At 46.0% G+C, this 18,955-nt stretch overlaps 1 protein-coding gene across 5 annotated transcripts in view; it reads right to left on the bottom strand.

Moving 5' to 3' along the window:
• Positions 1-1,897: 1,897 nt before the first annotated feature.
• The window catches only part of MAB21L3 (mab-21 like 3), a 38,917-nt gene continuing 21,859 nt past the window's right edge, over positions 1,898-18,955 (bottom strand). For 4 of the 5 annotated variants that reach the window (XM_082833812.1, XM_082833809.1, XM_082833811.1 and 1 more), the window contains exon 7: positions 14,321-17,517. In XM_082833812.1, coding sequence (XP_082689938.1) covers positions 17,284-17,517 — 234 coding nt within the window. In that variant the 3' untranslated portion in view covers positions 14,321-17,283. Of the gene's footprint in view, positions 2,011-14,320; positions 17,518-18,955 lie in introns of those variants that run through there. The other variant, XM_082833813.1, reaches the window with a different exon arrangement.

Genomic DNA, 18,955 nt, shown 5'->3' on the forward strand with positions numbered 1-18,955 from the left:
CCACCCTCCTCAAAAAGCATGTGAGTTAAGGGCAGAGGAGAGAGCAGGACCTGGGGAGGCACACGCCCTGGGGTCCTGTTGATTGAGGTGGTCCGAGAGGAGTGGGTTATGTGCCAGAAACACACCAATGAGAAGCGTGCTAACAAGCGATTGTATTTTTTTTTTGTATATCTCTCCCCTTCCTTCAATTCAATTAGTATTTATCAAATATCAAGAGAGGTATTTGATACAAGTAATGGCACATATCCCTTCTTCATCAGAGAAGTAGATCTTACTGGCCAAAAGCCATTTTCAAAGGACTTAATTTTAAAATGGAATCACAGCTCAAGGCTCTGCAGGAAATTTTGCCAAAATGCTAGAACCCATCAGGAAACTCTGGACAAGCAAGGGGCCGGTTTATTTCCCAGTGGTCACCCTATTGAAATCACATCTTGCTGGAGTGATACAGTACATCAGGCTTGATTCTGCCAGCATCCCGAGGCTGAGTCATTCCCTACCATTCCAACCTCACGGGAGTTAAGTCTGGCATGGGGGCTGCAGGGATGAGAGCATTCTGGAAGGCACAGAAGATGTAAAACTGAGTCTGAGGCTATGTTGGAAGGGGGCAGTAGGCTACGGGAGAAGTTTGCAGGGTCTTTGTAACCTGTGCTTTGTGAGCAGAGGGTACGGGCGAGCCATATTTCATATACCAGCACTAGCAAATCACAGCAAAGGGCAAGAGATGACTTCCCCTTGTTTTCTGGGAGCATGAGGCACGGGGACATGCTTTTTAGGGAAGCCAATTGTGTGGCTCCCGTGCTTGAAGCAATAAATCCTAATGGCTGGAGAAGGCACAACCCTAGGAGGACATGTTTTAAGGACGAGTAAGAGAGAACCCAATTGCTTCTCAGGCAGCCTGAGGTTATCCTGGGAACCCAGGACTCTTTCTTCCTTAAGAATCAAGAATGGTAGATTTAGGGGATTGCCTGGCGCTCAGTGGTTAGGACTCTGCACTTTTACTGCCGAGGGCCTGGGTTCAATCTCTGACTGGGGAACTAAGTTGATCCCGCAAGGTGGGGTCGGGAAAAAAAAAAAAAAGGTAGATTTAGAAATAATATTTTAAAATATCCCTATATCCAGAAGCTTTCTTCTTTGGGGGGCAGATAGCCTGCCTTAGTGTTCTGCAAAGAAAGCCAGTACAAGGCCCTAGAATAATCCTGAATTAATTTCAAGATTATGGGGTACTTTAGTTTAAGAAGCAATTTCTCACATGCTGCCTTATTTGATTTTCTAGTTCTGTGAGGCAGGTTTTATGATCCCCTTTTGAGGAAGCTAAGGGTCCGCGGGATTAAGGAACTTGCTCAAAACTCTCCAGTCACGTGGTGAGGCAGGGACGAAATCCTGGGTTTGTACAGCACCCTTGCCCTGCCCTATGTCGCCTCTCCTACCTGGAGTGAGGTTCTCTCAGCGAAAGCCATCTCTAGGGATTGCAAAGATGACAAATGCAAGATAAGAACATACTGTGAATTTAACAAATACAGCTCCACTGCTGGCTAGGCGTATTTGTTCAATGTTTTCCAAATCCCTGTCTTCTTTCCTCCCTTCCTTTCTTCCTGTCCTTCCTTCCTTCTTTCCTTCCTTTCACAAACACACACTGAGGGGCCACTACACAGAAGGGATGATGTTGGCATCCTGGAAGTTCCAAAGAGAAGTGAGACTCAGCTTCTTCCTTCAGAGGGTTTACCAGGTAGTGTTTGAGGACAACTAAGCACGTTACAAGTAGACTGTAATCAGGGCCGGTGACTCCAAGAGTTCCCCCACCGTACTTATTAGAATCGATCATTTTCTTGTCTGTTTGCTTGTGTGTGTTCTGTCACCCTCAACAGTAAGCTCCCTGGGAGCAGAAACTCACCTACCTCATTCGCCCCCAAATTCTCAGTGCCCAGAACAGAACTTGGGGCACAGTTGATCCTCAGTAAATACTTGCTGACTGAATGAATCCAGGAGAAATTGATCCTTCATGGGGGCCTCCTAGAAAGTTTCAAGGAAAACATAGCATTTGCACTGGGCCTTGATGAAGAGGTCGTTTTTATAGGCAGGTACGGGAGTTGTCCGTGTTCCAGACAGAACAGGAAGAGCGTGGGGACGATGAACAGTAGGCTGGGTGAGGGACGCGAAGTTTGGCTGAAGCAAAGGGGGCGTGCGAAGGGGGCATTAGGTTGGGCCTACATGGGGGGGGGGCAGATGGTAGTTTGTTCACTTGGCCACAGGAAACCATTCAAGTGTCTGTAGTGGGGAGAGGCTGGCTAGAGCCCGAGATTAGTGTGGTGATCCAGTAGTGACACTTCCTATGGGTGGAGTGAAAGTGAAAGAGAGTGAAAGCAGGGGGGCTGTTGAGGGTGCGAGGGCAGTAGTGAGAGCTCCTGTGACAGGTAACAAGGGCCTGAACTGGGTAGAAGTCGTGAGACTACGCAGAAGAGGGGCACGTCACATAAGACAGCCTGTTCAGGTCTCAGCAACTGAAGGAATTACGGAGGCTGAAGGACAGCAAGTTTGCAAAGATGGTTTTGAGGTGCCCAGCTCCCGGGCCGGGAAGAGAAAAGAGGAAGTCAGAGGAGTTAGGCTGAGAAGAGGGGCAGAAGGGAGGGACGTGTCTGCTTGGGGCCTCTGAAGATGGAGGGCCCACTGGGATGTCTAGTGAGAATGTCCAGTCAGCTGTCAGACTGTTAGAGATATGGGTATAGCCGACAAGCCCTCTAATCACCGAGCCAAAAATAGTCAACGGAACAGAGCTGGGGGAGCCTTTGACGGCAGCCTGCAGGATTACGGGTTGCAGAGCACTGGCCTTGGAAGGGACCTTGGAGCTCACTCCTCCTTTGTACAGAAGGGGAATCTGAGGTCTAGAGGGGTTGGGTGACTTGCCCAAGGTCACACAGCCAATCTGCCTACCGAATTCTTACAGGAGGTCAATGAACTTTAAGGTGATTGAAATGTTAAAATAGAACAGTCCCTAGCTTGCATCTCTCTAAGTGCAAAGCTGATTAGGGCACGTAGTAAGGAAATGATCTCTGTTGGTAAACGTAGCCGCCACCCAGATAAGAGCAAGCTCCTAAAGGAATCAGGTGCAGGATGGGTGGTGACTTGGATTTTATTTGTTTTTTGTTTCTGGTGCTTTGTCTCCTAGGGGCTGCTACATATAGCACTGCCCCCTCCCCCCAGGGCCACAGCTATAGATGATCAACTTATTCTGAGTCCTGAATTCATAACCTCTCGCTGAGAAAATGTTTCCAAACTCCTGGGAGATGGAGGGCAAGGAAGAAAACCAAGCTCTGTCCTGAACCTCAAATTCCTTTCTTCCTCACTGAAAGGACATTGGTCCAATTACAAACTCCAGGATTTTTAAGAAAAGCAAACAAAAGCCCAACCACATGGCAAAGATCATCTGGCCTGTGGAGAGAGTGAATGATTAACTCCTGCGAAAGTGAGTTTTGAGGATTTTTTACAGCGTTCAAAGGTGCTGTTTAGAAAATTTTAGCCCAGGGCAAAATTGTAAGAACAGCTCTCTCTCCCTCTCCCATCCTCATGCCATGTGTTCCACCCATCCCCCCTTCCCTGAGGACCTTGAACCCTGTCCATGTGAGGAATGTCCTATGTCCAGAGCACAGGGTGTGGGTCCCTTCCTGCCAGGCTCCTCTCCCTTGGTTCCTGCAGGCTGGTTTGGCTGCAGAGCCAGCAGGAAGGGCAGAGGCTTCCACTTGGAACCCAGGTCCTAGTCTGCTTTGCTCCACGTGTCTCTACTGTCACCTACACTGTGAGAAATTCATTAGGCCAAGTGCACAAAACATGGCCCTGTTCACCTCCAGCAGGGTGACCTTGGGGGAATTTCTCTTACTCCCTCAGCCTCCATTCAGCTCATCAGCAAAATGGGTTGATGATGCCTACCTACCTCAAAGAGCTATTGAGGGGATTAAATGAGAGAAAGCATAAAACACTCAGCAAATGTGCCCGGCACAATGCAAGTGTCCACATGCCTTGTTGGACGTCCTTTCCTTTCCGATCCTGGAACATTCACCCTCTCCTCAACCCTCCTACCGGGACGCCTCTGGGCTTCTACTTTTCCCTCGCGTTTTCCTACAGGCATTATCTAAGGAAAAGGGGACCACAGGAGCGCGGCAACTTTCTTCCCTCTCCCGTGGCCGCTTCAACCTTGCAGGGAAGGCGGGCGAGCGACCTACAGCGGCACAGATAGGTCTGTGCTGGAGTGGCCATGCCTCTCCTCGTGCAATAAACACTCCCCACTGCAAAGAGGGGCCCAGGGAGCACGGCCCGCCCTGTGGATCGGAACAGCCTTGCTGGGCACTGGGTGAGCTGTGGATGCAGGGCCCGGGTGGGGCCGCTGGGAGCGGGTGCTGCAAGCTCCCGACAGCTGGAGAGGGCCGAGCGGCGCCGAGGTCCGCAGTGTCCCGGTCTGGTCCCCGCGGCCGGCTGGCTCTGGGCTGGCGGAATTTCCCCAGGTTCCGAGCTGCGGAGGCGGGTCCGCTCGAGAGAGCCGCGGGCGCCCCCTGCTGCCCTGCACCGCAGCGCCACGGCCGCCCCGCCCCACAGATCCCGTCCTTTTCATCACCCACCCCACCCCGCGTCCCCAGTCCCCCGCCCCCCACCCCCTGCAGCCCAGCCCGCGGAGGGTTTTACCAGGCCCGCCCTGCGCAGAGCCGAGGGTGCCCGCTTCCGCCCTCTTTCCTTCTCCTCCTTACTCCTTCAAGAGCCCAAGTCCTGGGTACCAAGGGCACCAGTCACTAATGGTAGCCCCTGGCCACAGTCAAGGGCAGGGAGCATTCTTGATGCCCCTCGCATCTCACTGTGTGGGCAAACATCCCGGAAGGAGGCAGGAGAGAAGAAAGCGCAAGAGGAGAGGAGGGGCCCCGCCTGAGCGGCTGTGGCGATGGGGATAAGCGCAGGGCAGGAGCCAGAGCTCAGCTCCCTTTGACCCCTGCCACCACCCCCGCCCCAGCAAATGTCCCCAGCTGTGCCTTTCTCTCCTAGGGCAGCCTGGCTTGCTCGGCTGGTCTCCCAGGTCTCAAACGACGCGTTGGGGCACTCCCTAGCGAGCACGCAATATCCTGGGTGCTGGACCCAATACCCTAATATCCCTTTGTGCCCTGAAGAGGGAAGTGACATTTCACGTGATCACGAAGGGTTCTGCATTAGGTTGTCCAGGCGTTTCGTTCATTTACAACAACATTCTGTCTCACAGGAGCACTCTCACTGGTCTTTTGCACCAGTGTTCAAGGAGTAGGTCCTGACCAGAGAGTCACAGGTTACAACGTCCAAGCACAGAAGATACTAAGTTCACAGAAGAAGTCACACAGCCAAAAATAAAGCTGGCTGAATGAGCGGAAATGCATGGTCTAGACTCGGAGACTTTCTGCCACTATTATTCGTAGCCATGCTTGGCAGGAAGGGAGGGTGAGGGCCTGAGGGCCTTTGTTTAATGCAAAGTGTGTGTGTGGCTTACAGTCACAAAACACATGTGTTGGATGCTGGCTGACTAGCTATATCTGGCAAACACTCTACAACAAATATGTGCCCGTATCCCCACTGGCGGTGGAGGGAGGCTGAGATGCCACTGTCGCGTCTGCAGCATGAGAGCATCCTGGCTTTGCCGCACCACTGCTGTGCTCTGCAACGAGAGAGGAACCAGGCCCTTCCTGGAGAAAGGCTTCTGGAGCCAGAGGTAATTCCTCTTTCTCTAAATCTAAAGATGTGATTCTTCAACCCCTCAAAATGTTACTTTGTGCGGGAAAGAGCCTGGCCCGGGAGTCAGAAGACCTGGGTTCAAGTCCAGGCCTTGTGAGGAAGCAGATGCCTGTCACGGAGCAAAATCATTCACTCCTTCATCCATTTAACCAATATGCATGGAGCACTTGCTCTGCACCAACATTGTTCTGGGCGCAGGAGATACAGCAGTTAGCAAGATAACTAACCCTCTGTTGGCACAGAGCTTACATTCTAACAGGGGACCAGCCAACCCACTACGGGGAGAATAAAGCAGGGCAAGCACAGAGGGATGGGTTGCTCATTGTTAGACGGGTCAGGGAGGAGTGGGCAAGGGATTTCTGAGCAGGGGGGCAGACAGGTATAAAGGCCCTGGGGCAGGAACTTGGTGTTCACTTGGTGTGTTTGAAACAAAACGAGAGAGCCAGTGTCCTGTCCCCGGCACAGAGTGAAGGGGAGTGGAAGTGGGTGAGGGCAGAGAGGGGAGCAGCAGATTGTGTGGGTCTTGTGAGCCATGGGAGGGAGTTTCAAGTTTTTTCTAAGAGTGATGGGAAGGTGGTGGAAGGATTAGAGCAGGGAAAACACATGATTCGATGTGCATGTGGAAAAGACCACTCTGGCTCTTGTGTGGAGGAGGCTCTTATGGGATGGGGTGAGGTGGCATGAGTGGGTGTAAGGGACCAATTAGGAAAACCCCGCAGAGTCTAGAAAGGAGAGGAGGACAAAGTGGCCTGGCAGTGGGGCAGCTTGGGGGCTGTGGGGAGTCATACTTGGACTATATTTAGAAAGTAGAGCCAAAAGGATCTGCTGGTGGATTGAGGGTATGGGTGATGGAAAGAGGGCTCAGGGATGACTCCTAGGTTTCTGGCTGAAGCAAATAGTTGAATAATGATTCCATTTACAGAGGTGAGGGCAGGGTTGAGAGGGGAACTCGAGAGTTCAATTTGGGACATAATAAATTTGCGCAAATCATTTTCCATCCTCTCTTTTGGCCTCTGCCTTCTCAGCTATAAAATAAAGAGGATGCCCATGTGAGCCCCAGGATCTCTCTGTGGTCATTAGGGTTATTTTTCTTAATTCTTCCACATAGTCATGTCTTTTAAACCCACCAATATATTTTGAATTCAGAGAAAAGAAGTGACAGGACTCTTCTAATTCTTCTTTGGGGAGAGAAAGAGATAGAGATAAAAAGAGAGAACAAAAGCAAGTCTCCGTGTCCCACAAGGGTTCCCACCCATGCTGTTGTCCTAACAACCAGGAAAAAGGAAACAGGGTGGAGGGTGAGGGGAGTGAATCAGAGCAGAGGGCACAGATGAGAAAGAATCACCAAAAATGTATGACTGGCCAGTGTGACACTTCATTTCCTACATTTCTTAGGTTTGCACTTGAGAAGTTTCAAGGGCTTTTGAAAGGAAAAGCACTTTAGCCTTTGAATTACAAACTACCTCAAAGTTTGTGATTTGAGCCCAAATAGTCATTCAACCTGTCTGAACCTCGGTTTCCTTTACTGTAACTGTAAAGACCTCCACTATCTCTTCAAGCTAGAACATTTTGTGATTCTATGGCTTTTAAGGAAAGAAACAAATCTGAATGCATGTCAAAGTCCAAGAAACTTGAGACCTGAATGGTTAATTTTTGAAAAAGTTTTGCAAACATTTTCATTCAACACATTATTTATGGGGCACTTACTATGTGCCTAGGGTTGTAAAGATACAACCTTGAAAATACAGATAAAAGTCCCTTCCTTATGGGGCTTTCCCTCTGGTGGTAGATAGATAGATAGATAGATGATAGATAGATAGATAGGGCATCCAGGTGGTGATAAAGCAGAGAAGGAGGGTAGAACATGTCAAGACTTGGGTGAAGACGGGATGGGGACCAGTGATACTATTTTACGTAAGGAAGTTAGGGAAGGTCTCCAGACAGAGAGGACAGCAAGTACAAAAATCCTAAGGTGAAGTCACATTTAGGGTGTTCCAGGAAGAACAAGGAAGGCAGCAGTGTGACTGGAGATGAGTGTGAGAAAGGGGAAAAGCAGGAGGAGATAGATTTATAGAGGCAGGGGCTCCAGGTCATCCAGGACCTTTGGATTTTCATGCGAGTGAGATGGGAAGTGACTGGAGGATTGTGAGCTGAGGACTGACACAGAAGAGTAGAGTATCCCCTTGAGGGGTTTTCTATAAGAATTACGTGATTCTGCCTGAGCCAAGTCAGGGTGCTCACCTTTGGGCGTGGGAGCAACACGTTAGGTTGGAACAGCCTGTGAAACATCAGGTGGAGGCGGTCTGTAGGAATTATCTGGAATTCACAAGGAAGGTTTGGCTAGAGCTATGCACTTGGACATCCTGGGATGATAGATGGTATCTGGAGCTATAGGAGTGAGTCAAGTTGCCTAGACTGAATGTGTAGAGTCTGAAGAGAGCTCAGGACTGAGCCCTCAAGAGAGGGATGACAACATTTAGGGGTGGGCAGAGGAGGAGTCAGAAAGGAGACTAGGAAGGAGCAGAGGGAGAGGAGAGAGAGGGGCGTCACAGGAACCCAGAGAAGAGTGGTGCAAGGAGAGGTGGACTGTGCTGAATGCTTCCCAGAGGTTGTGCAAGATGGGAATGGAGAAGTGGCATTCAATTTGGCATGCAGGGTTGGGCAGAAGTGACATGTGAGTTGATGTTTGAAGTTTCCAGCTGCCTTGGGTCGTGCTAAGTAGCCAGTAGTATAGCAGACTAGGTATTCTGGATGACTCCCCTCCACCTGAAAGAGCTAAAATGCTGGGTTACATATATTTTTTTTAAAACCATTATAAATGTCTCCCGGAGATAGAATGAAAGTAATAAATCCATAGACTTCGGAAATGAAGTAGAACTAGGAACCCTGGCAGGTGAGTGAACGAAGCTCGCTTTTACCCTGAGGGTTGCTGACCCTTAGAGATCTGGACCTTTCATTGGCAACTGTGCAAGTCTAGGGGACAAATGAGATCCTCTAGGGTCTGCCCCAGGTGGGAAGCCTGGTAGTATTTTCCCGCATAAATCTGGACCTCAAAAGGCTGTATCCTCAGAATAACGGTGAATAAGGAATAAATGCGCCATGAAGGAGGCAACTAGCTTGCCTTGACCTTGGCACTGGGTGGAGGGAAAAGAATCCTCCCAGGATTCGCAGCCATGAGCTAGCCTCAAATATTTTCTGTCTGAATTTATCTGTCTGTTGGCCTGAAAAATCTCAAGCATTTAAATTTAATTTAAATGGCCTTGGGTTGGTAGTGCTCTCAGATAACTGGCAGAATTAAAAAGAAATCCTTTCCAGGTACCGCAAACAACTTCCATCCAGACCTCAAACAATTCTCACAGGTAAAGTTTTAAGAAAAAATGAACAGTTCACCTTAAATATTTACAAAACACACAAGGAAACAAGCTCTATGACTGGTAATCAGTAAAAACAAACAAACAAACAACAGACAGCAAAACAACCAGTCAAAGATTTCAGATATTTGAATTTCAGATATGGAATATAAAACAATTATGTTTAGTATGTTTAAACAAATTAGAAGAGAACTTAAAAACATGAGCAGGAATAAGAGATATTAAAGAGTGAACAGGCAGGCTTGAGAAATAGGCCCAAATGAGAACTGAAAATAAGAACTGTAACACTAAAAATTTAAGACTCGGTGGATGGATTAAACATTAGCCTAGATGCAGCTGAAGAAAGAATTAGTCAACTAGAAGATAGATCCAAAGAAATTATTGAGAATGCAGTTTTGAGTGATAAAAAGATGCAAATTATAAAAGAGAAGATAAAAGTATAGAGAGTGGAATGATAGAGTCTACTATGCATGTAAATTGGATTTCCCTCTAGAATGGAATATAGAGAGAATGGGAAGGAGGCAACATGTAGCATTAAATGCTGATAATTTTTCAGAAATACTGGAAATAATTCCTCAGACTCAGGAAGCCTAACAAATCCAAAGAAAAAGAAAGATGGGAGGTGGGAGGGAAGGGAAGAGAGAGAGAGAGAAAAGAAGAAGAAGGAGAAGGAGGAGGAAGAGAAGGAGGAGGAGGGGGGAAGAGATGGGGGAGAGGGGGGAGAAGAAATTAAAAGCAGCTGGAGAGAAAAAGCAGACACCCCACAAAGAAACACCAAATAGTCTAGTGATTGACTTGTCAAGAGCAACACTGAAGCCAGAAGAGAGTGGAAAATACCTTCAGTGTGCTGAGAAAAATTGTGTGAACCTAAAACAAAACACTCAGAGAAACTCTGTCAAGAATGAAGGTGAATAAGGACAATTTCAGACAAATAAACACAGAGAGCTTACTCTTGTGGACTCTCACTATAGGTCATGTCAGAGTATACAGTCCAGGCAGAAGGAAAACGATCCCCAATAGGAAGTTTGAGATTCAAGGATTGGTGAGTATAGAGAGTGGCAAATATGTGAGTAAAATAAGAAAATAATAATGACTATTTGTATTATTTATAAAATGATAGTATAATATTATTTTATACTGTAATATAAAGTTATAATATTTTAAAATAATATTTAAAATATTAATTAATAATATTTTATACATATTATAAGATTTATAATATGAATAGATAATAGTATATTATAATACATGTATAAAATAAAAATAAAATTTCTGTTTTACATATGTGTGTGTATGTGGCAGCAGGGGGAATGGCCAACAGGCGAGAACCAAAATCCTGGCTCACAGCAGCAGGTGCTATGGGACGGGGAATGGCAGGAGCCACGACTTCTAGGTTCCTTGTTAAAGAGGAGAGTAAAAGTGTTGGCTAAACTTTGACTCTAGAGTTTAGTCTATATGGATAGGCTTTGTAACCATTAAAAGGACAGAGATAGGATACGAGCCTTCCAAACTAGTAAGGGGGGAAAAGGAATGAAAAAAAGAAAAAGAAAAAAAATCAAGGTTTTAAAAGGCAAGAAGGTGAGGTGGGAGGCAGAGGAAGACATGGGTCAAGTAGAAAGTAAATGACAAGAGACAAATGAATCCAAATACATTATTCACCGGAAGAGATGCACACAGACTAAGCATTAGAGTTGCAGATCTCAACTGTCAGATGGGATTTTTTTAGACAATCCACCATTTACAAGAGACAGTTATCAACCACACAGAGACACAAATAGGTTAACAGTTAAAGGATGGTAAAAGATAAAAGAGGCGACAGGGACGCAAAATAAAGTGGTATCCCTATATTAAGACCAGACAAAATCAATGTTTAGGCAAAACATTTACAATAGTTTAAAAAAGGTCACTTTATAGTGACAGAATCTTTAACTGGGAAGATGTAAAAGTTCTAAATCTGTATGTCCCTAATAATATCATCTCAAAGTGTGTTAAGTAAAAGTTTGACAGAATGATAAGGAGAAATTGAAAAATCCACACTCAATGGAAGATTTAAAAATAACTCTCTCAGGACTTCCCTTGTGGCACCGTGGTTAAGAATCCACCTGCCAATGCAGGGGATATGGGTTCGATTCCTGGTCCGGGAAGATCCCACATGCCGCGGAGCAACTAAGCCCGTGCGCCACAACTACTGAGCTTGCGCTCTAGAGTCCACAAGCCACAGCGACTGAGCCCACGTGCCACAACTACTGAAGCCTGTGGGCCTAGAGACCATGCTCTGCAACAAGAGAAGCCACCACAATGAGAAGCCCACGCACCGCAACGAAGAGTAGCCCCTGCTCGCCGCAACTAGAGAAAGCCCGTGTGCAGCAACGAAGACCCAATGCAGCCAAAAAAAAAACCAAAAAACAAACAAACAAAACTCTCTCAGTAAATGTTGGAAAATGCAGCCAAAAGGCAATTTGTGATACATGGAAAATTTGAGCAGCGCATGATCTAACTGACATTTCTTGAACATTTATCTAAACTTTCATCCCTTCTTTGTATGACATAAAATAAGGAAGAAATGCTAGGCTAAAAAGCTGACCTCGAGGGGTATCAGAGGATTGAGGCCTTTCAGACTTTCTCTGACTATAATTCAATTTAGTTAGAAATCAGTAACAAAAACATAATTAGGAAACACAATGAATTTGTAAATAATACTTTTTAAAAACTTCTAAGCACCTCATAATTCAAAGAGGAAATCATGGCTGAAATTAGAAAATAAATAGAACTGAAAAAAGATGAAAACACAATATACCAAAAGTTGTTAAATTCCACTAAAGTGGTATGAAGAGGAGATTTATATAGTTAGAAAAGAAGAAAAACTGAGGATTTCTGAGCTAAGCATTAATTTAAGAAGTTATAGAAAGAACATCAGGATAAACCTGAGGAAAGTAGAGGGAAAGAAAGATATGAGCAGAAATGAATGAAACAGAAAACAAGTATACAATGGATAAGATCAACAAAACTCACAACTGATTCTTTGATAAGTCTCTAACAGATTATCAAGAAAGATGTGTACAGATGCATCAGAGTTTAAATAGATAATAAAATATTATGAACAAGTTTGTCAGTAAATTTGAAAACTTAGATAAAATGGGTAAATTTCTAATAAAATACAAATTGATAACACTTGCTCAAGAAGAACTAGAAAACCTGAATATCCTTTATCCCTAAAAGAAAATAAATAGTTTAAAGTCTTCTGACAAAGAAAACAGAAGGCCCAGTCGGCATCTTAGGTGAGTTTTACCAAACTTTCAAGAATAACTTATGCATGAAATAGAATAGAATAGAAAAAATAGAGGGCACTTCCTAAACCTGGTGAAAGGCACAACTATAAAATTTTAGAGAACAATATAGGAGCATATCTCCATGACCTTAAAAAAATGAATGGGAAAGATTTCTTAAACAAGACACAAAATGTGCTCCGTTATAATGGAGAAAGTCACTGAAAATTCACCTATGTTAAAACGAAGAATTTAGATCAGTGTTATCACTTCAGAAACTATGTTGACATTACCTCATAAACTTAAACACACATTTATTCCTTGAACCTGAAAATTCACTCCTATGTATGTACCCTTAAAAGACTTGAGAGCATCAGAAGACATATATAAAACTGTGCATAGAGACAGTTCAAATCACTGAAACTATAAACAACCCAAATGCCTAATTGCAGTAACATAAATATATAAAGTGGCATAATCTTACAGAGGAATATTATACAGCAGCTAAAAGGAACACACCACTCCACATGCATCCACATGGGAGAGTCTCAAAGGTGTACTGTGGACATAAGAAGCAAATCAGACAACTTCGTTCAGGATGGTTGCATATACATAAAGCTTAAAAACAGGCAAAACTAAATAGACAATTGGGATGTACGCAGGTCACATGTTTTAAAAAATGATTTCTGACTGCATCTTTATCAAGAACAGTATTTCTTTTAATAAATTTATTTATTTTTGGCTGTGTTTGGGTCTTTGTTGCTGCGCATGGGCTTTTCTCAAGTTGCAGTGGGCGGGGTCTACTCTTTGTTGTGGTGCGTGGGCTTCTCATTGTGGTGGCTTCTCTTGTTGCAGAGCACGGGTTCTAGGGGCACGGGCTTCAGTAGTTGTGGCATGTGGGCTCACTAATTGTGGCATGCGGGCTTCAGTAGTTGTGGCTCATGGGCTCTAGAGTGCAGGCTCAGTAGTTGTGGCACACGGGCTTAGTTGCTCCGCGGCATGCGGGATCTTCCCGGACCAGGGCTCCAACCCATGTCCCCTACATTGGCAGGCAGATTCTTAACCACTACGCCACCAGGGAAGTCCCGCAGGTCACATTTTGTTGATTCTAAAATTTACTTTTTCACCTTTTAATCTCTAAAATTAGGATGCATCTCGTCCTCTAAAATTAGGATGCATCTTATAATCAGTGGTGTTTTGTAATTACCCTTAGCAGCACTTTTTCTTTCTTAGACATGAAATAATAATGCATCTCACAATTGTTGGGGGCTTAGGTTCAATGAAATATGATAGGTGGTAGAATGAAAGAAAAGCAGCAGAATGACTAACCTAAAATTTGGGATCACAATTACCTATGTTCAGGGAGAGAGGGGGCTAAGGAACGGAAGGGTCACCTAGGAGAATTCTAAAGCATTGGCAAAATGTTATTTTTTTCACCTAGACAGTGAGTATATTGGTATTTGTTTTACTATAATTCTTGAAACAGTTTAGACTCTCGCATGTATGATTTTTTTACAATTAGAAAAGTGTGAAGAGGTAAGGAAGTGGAGACACATGTATAATAATTCGGGAAGCTGGATAGAAAGGGGGGAAGAGAGGCAGGTGGTGGTTGGGGTAGGGTGTGGAGGATGCTACAGGGAAGACGGCCCTGAGAAGCTGGGGGGCCAGCCCATCACACATGGAGAAATCAGGAGAGATATTCCTCTATTACAACAAGAGTGACAAAGGAAAAGATGGGTTTATGGAATATGTGGTGTATTTTGGGCATGTTTTCCTTCTGATGGTTTCTAATTTCTTTGTGAAGAATTTATCTGTGGGGTGGTGGTAGTTATCAAATGGACAAACGGACATGAGGAGTAGGCATCTAAAATGCTACACATTTATTCCACAGTTACTCCATGCCATGTCTAAATGAAGAGTTTTGTACATCCATTGCTCTATTTATTCCCCCCATCAAAGTAGTGAGGTATATATTCTCTTATGATGTATTCATTTCCCAGGGTCGCCATAACAATATACCACAGACTTAAACAGCATGGCTTAAACGACAGAAAATTATTTTCTCACAGTTCTGGAGGCTGCAAGCCCACGATCAAGGTGCTAGCCTTGCTGGTTTCTCCTGAGGCCTCTGCTCAGTTTGCAGATGGCCTTTTTCCTTTGCACCCTTGCCCAGGGTGTCTCTCTACCTCTTCTTCTAAGAAGATCAGTCCTATTGGATTAGGGCCCAAACCCTAACGGCCTCATTTTAACTTCATCACCTCTTTAAAGGCCTTAGCTCTAAATACAGTCACATTCTGAGGTACTGGAAGTTAGGGCTTCAACATGTGAATTTGGAGGCTGGGGGCCACAATCCAGCCCATAACAATGCCCATAAAGAAATGGAGATTTAGGGAGGTTGAACAACTTGCCAAGGGCACGCAGGTACCGTGTAAGAGCTGGGATGCGAATGCAAGCAGATCAGTTGCAGTCTCTGAATGCCAACGATTCCACTGAAGAACAGTCTGGGGCCGAGAAGAGTGGAGATGCATGAAAAAAGGCTTTTGGAGAATTAAAGAAAAAAAGCTTCCGAATAAAGGAGTACTATTGTATTATTAGACTTTCAGAGCTGTGCAATCTGTCCCAGGAAACAGAATAGATGAACTGTCCTCTCATACACTCCCTTTTTAAATCTGAGTTTAATCAAAAAGACTATAGTTTTTGACCAAAACGGCAGTAAAGGCCAACAACTCAGCTGAAGTTCTCAGTCCCTGGTTCCCTTTTTGGAGAAGCCCGGTGTAAATTATGAGCTGAGGAGGGCGACACCTGCTGGGCTCTGCGGTGCATGGGTGGGAAGCTGGCTCTTTTCATAGGCAGTCCCCCACTGCTCTCTGCTGGCCAGCAGTTAGGAACACCCAGGAATGTGCAGACAGCCCTACTTCATTCAAAAACTACAAATCCATAGGGAAAGGTGGGAAGAATCTACTGGAATCAGACTGTGGAGTATGTCAGTCCCACTCCTTCCCATACATATACATACATTTCAAATCAATGGTACAGTCAACTTTCACTTGGCATTCCGTGACTGTGCAGCTGTTTTAAACCTTGTGTCAGTTGTTTTCATCATTAAAAAATATATAACTGCCACCTTCTCAAAAATGTTTCTCAGGATCCAAGAATATGAGAATTTGAATGCAGGTTTTGATGACTTAATAAAATATTGGTTTGTTCATGCTTTCATGTTTTCAAAAACTATAGACTGATTGTAAGTTTGTTCAACATTTTAAAACCATGATCTCCTATGTGATGGTCCGAGGACCCCACCGCTTGGTTACACTATTTTTGTAAAAATAATTGTCTTCATTTTCATACGTGACTTTTATTTTAAAAAGAATCAGCAATTCTTGCTTCCAGAAATTATTTATCTGGGGAAAATGTTCTAAGTAATAAAGGGTTCCCTTGAATTGCGAAGCGTAAGTAGGTGCCAGAAGAAACTACGGCTCTCCCGAGAACGCCTAGAATTCCTGGTGTGTGTGTGTCACAGGATGTGTGGCCTCGAGGACCTCGGTGAAATTCAAAAGGAGTGGGCTCAAGGGCCTTCAGTGTCCCCATCCTCGTGTGGGTCCCCAGACCCCCTTTACACAGTTGCCGGAATGGGCGTTTAAAATGCAAATCAAATCATAATACCCTTCTGCTTCTCGCGAGGTCAAACATCACACATCTGATTTTAGAGTAAAATACAAATTCCTTACTGGGTTTACAAGGCCAAGCGATCTGGCTCATGCCAGCCCCTCTAAGTCTGCCCTTGGCCCCCTTTTCTTCCCTTTCAGCTGTTTGCATTTTCATCCTTCAAGGATCTCTCTGTGGCTCTATTTCCATATTCTGTTTCTTCAGGCCACTTGCTACAATTTGTAATAATCAGATGTGTTTATCTGTTGTTCATTTCCTGTCTTTACCATTAGGCATCATCTGCCTCAGGTGAGTCCCTGCCCATCTTGCTCTTGCTGCATCCCCAGTACCTAATGCGTATATATTTATCAATGAATGAGGAAGTGAACTGCTAAGTGAGCAAAGGCAGGAACTGAGAGGTGAATGACACCAAAGTCATTCCATGCAGGTCACAGTACCGAGTTCATTCCATAAATAGAAGGACGTCTCATCCCTGACCCACGGCATGGGAAGCAAGGAAGGGCAGTCACTGGGGTTGCTGCGCTCTCATCTTTGACTGCGCTAGTCATCAAAACCACTCCTGCCTTCTTAGAGAACACCAGGGAAGCAGGCAGATCCACAGTTTAGGAGAACTGGAGGGCACACGGGCATGCGAACCCATCAGACGTCATCATTTAATCAGTGGTGTAGATACTGATCCTGAATGCAAACAGCAGCCACTGAACCAACGAGGAACACTCTGTGTGGATCCAGCACCTTCGCCTTGAAAGGGCAGCAGCACAGTCCGTAGGCTCGCAGCCCTGCTCTGAGGGAGGCATATGAACAGTCCCATTTTACAAATGGAAACATAATGAGCCCGTGGTCAGTGGGCTGGAGAACCACTCGTGGGCAGCAGGCTGATGCCTGACCTTCCGGGGGTTCTCTCTACATCTTCCCTGACAGACAACCAGAGCCTGAGCAAGGGAAAATAAATTCAGAACTGTCATCGGTTCGGAAACTATGGCTCAGGGAAACCTGATGAGAGCCGTCTCCCAAAGAGGTAGCTAGTGGGGGCAGAAATGCTTGCTTGGCTGCAGGGAGGCCTGGACCAGACATCTTGGGGCACAGGTTTTCCCCCCTGAAGTGCTGCTAGGTTGATGGAATTTTCCTCTGCCGTCCGTTGCTTCTCTCCTGGGCAGGATGCTGGCCTCTGACTGAGGAACAATCCACAGAGAGTGAGGTCAAGCTTGAGTGAACTGTCCAAGAGCGTCCCACGCAGGGCAGCATCAGGGCAGGCTGACCTGGGGGTTCTGCAGGAAGAAGGCCAGCTTCTGGGCCAGGGCCCCCAGCTCGCCTGAACTGGCGTACCGCAGGAGGTTGCTCTTCCGCACGAAGTAGTGTTTCAGGAAGTGCTGGCTCACGCACTTGTGCAGCTTCCTTACCAGGCGCAGGAACGCCCTGCTGAAGACCCGCCAGTCCTTTGGGTGGGGATACTTCTCACAAGTCCAGAAGAGCACTGTCTGTGGAAGGAAGAGGCGGTGTCAGACATCGGCCCGGTCTATGGAGGAGAGTGTCTTCAGGAACGTTCCTGAGCCCACGTGGCCTTGGAAGGAGGAGACGGGAGCCCCAGGGGCAGGCTGGGTCTGCCGTGGATTTATGATCCCCAGCCTTGGACGGGCTCTCAGCCTCCTCCTGCTGGTCTCCTATGCCTCTTCGGTAATTTATTCTCTCTCCACTGGCATTTCCAACGATCCCCACTCTCCTAAAATTCATGTTTCCCCACACCTGGCAGATGACTTTGCCTCCTTTACAGGGAAAATGCCTCGTGCGTGCAAACCAGCCATCGTTCCTTCATTTGGTATCTTCCTCTCCGCATCCCCCTAGCCTGGGAAAATCCCTCTGCAGGGCTGGGATCTCCCCTTCCAGGAACTGTAAATGATTGAGTTCCTTCTTCCTCATTGGCTTTTATATCTATCAAAGCTCTCCTGCTCCCCAAGTGCCACAACTCCCTCCTGCCCTAACTCTCACCTCTCTGCAAATCCAGGTTTCTGCAGAGAATCATCTTAATAATTTGTCATTTCCTCTCCTCTGATGTCCTGCCTTAACCCACTCCAATATGGATTCTTCCGCCATCAGTCCTCAAAGGCTGCTCTCCTTAAGGTCCAGTGATCCCCATGTTTGCTAAATCCAGCAGGCTCTTTCCAGCTCTCACCCTACCTGACCTTTCAGTGGAATCTGGTTCTCTCATGCATACCCTCAATCCCGAGCCATTCTTCACTTGGCTTCCAAGTGGGTTTCTCTGAGCAGTGCAGCTACGCCTTGGAGCGCTCACCCTCCACCTGCCCTAATGCTGGAGTTCTGGGGGCTCCATTCCAGGCCCTCTTCTCCCAATAAATATAGATAACTTGCTGTTTCTTTTCTCCAGTTCACACTTCTCCTCTGACCTCCTTACCTGGTATCTCTTGGCCATCTGAAAGTTATCTCAGTCCATATGTCCAAACTGAACTCCTGGCCCTCCCCCACATACCTCGTGTGCTCCCAGGGTTATTAATTCAGCCTGTTACGCAAGACGCAAACCTAGGAGTCATTCCCCTCCCTCACCACCTCCAATCAAGTCCTGCCAATCCTGCTGCCTGCGTATTTTTCAATCCACCCAATAAGATCACCCTCTCCCACCGTGTCTCGCCCGGACCTCTGCCACAGCCTGCACCTCTTCTTGTCACCATCCTATCTGTCATCATCCACGCTGCAGCCAACGTGATCTCTTTGAAATATAAATCGGTCTATGTTTCTTCTTGTCTAAAATACTTCAAAGTCTTCCCATTGTTTGTTAATTAAAAAATACCATCCTTAGCATGGTTTAGTTGACAAGGTTTGGTCCCTCCCTTCCTTTCCAGCCTCATCTCGCCCTGTGTTCTCCCTCGCTCTTTCCTTCTAGCCACACTGGCCTCGTTTCAT

Source organism: Leucopleurus acutus, assembly GCF_964270905.1.
Source record: "Leucopleurus acutus genome assembly, chromosome: 2".
In the NCBI taxonomy this organism is placed as follows: domain Eukaryota; kingdom Metazoa; phylum Chordata; class Mammalia; order Artiodactyla; family Delphinidae; genus Leucopleurus; species Leucopleurus acutus.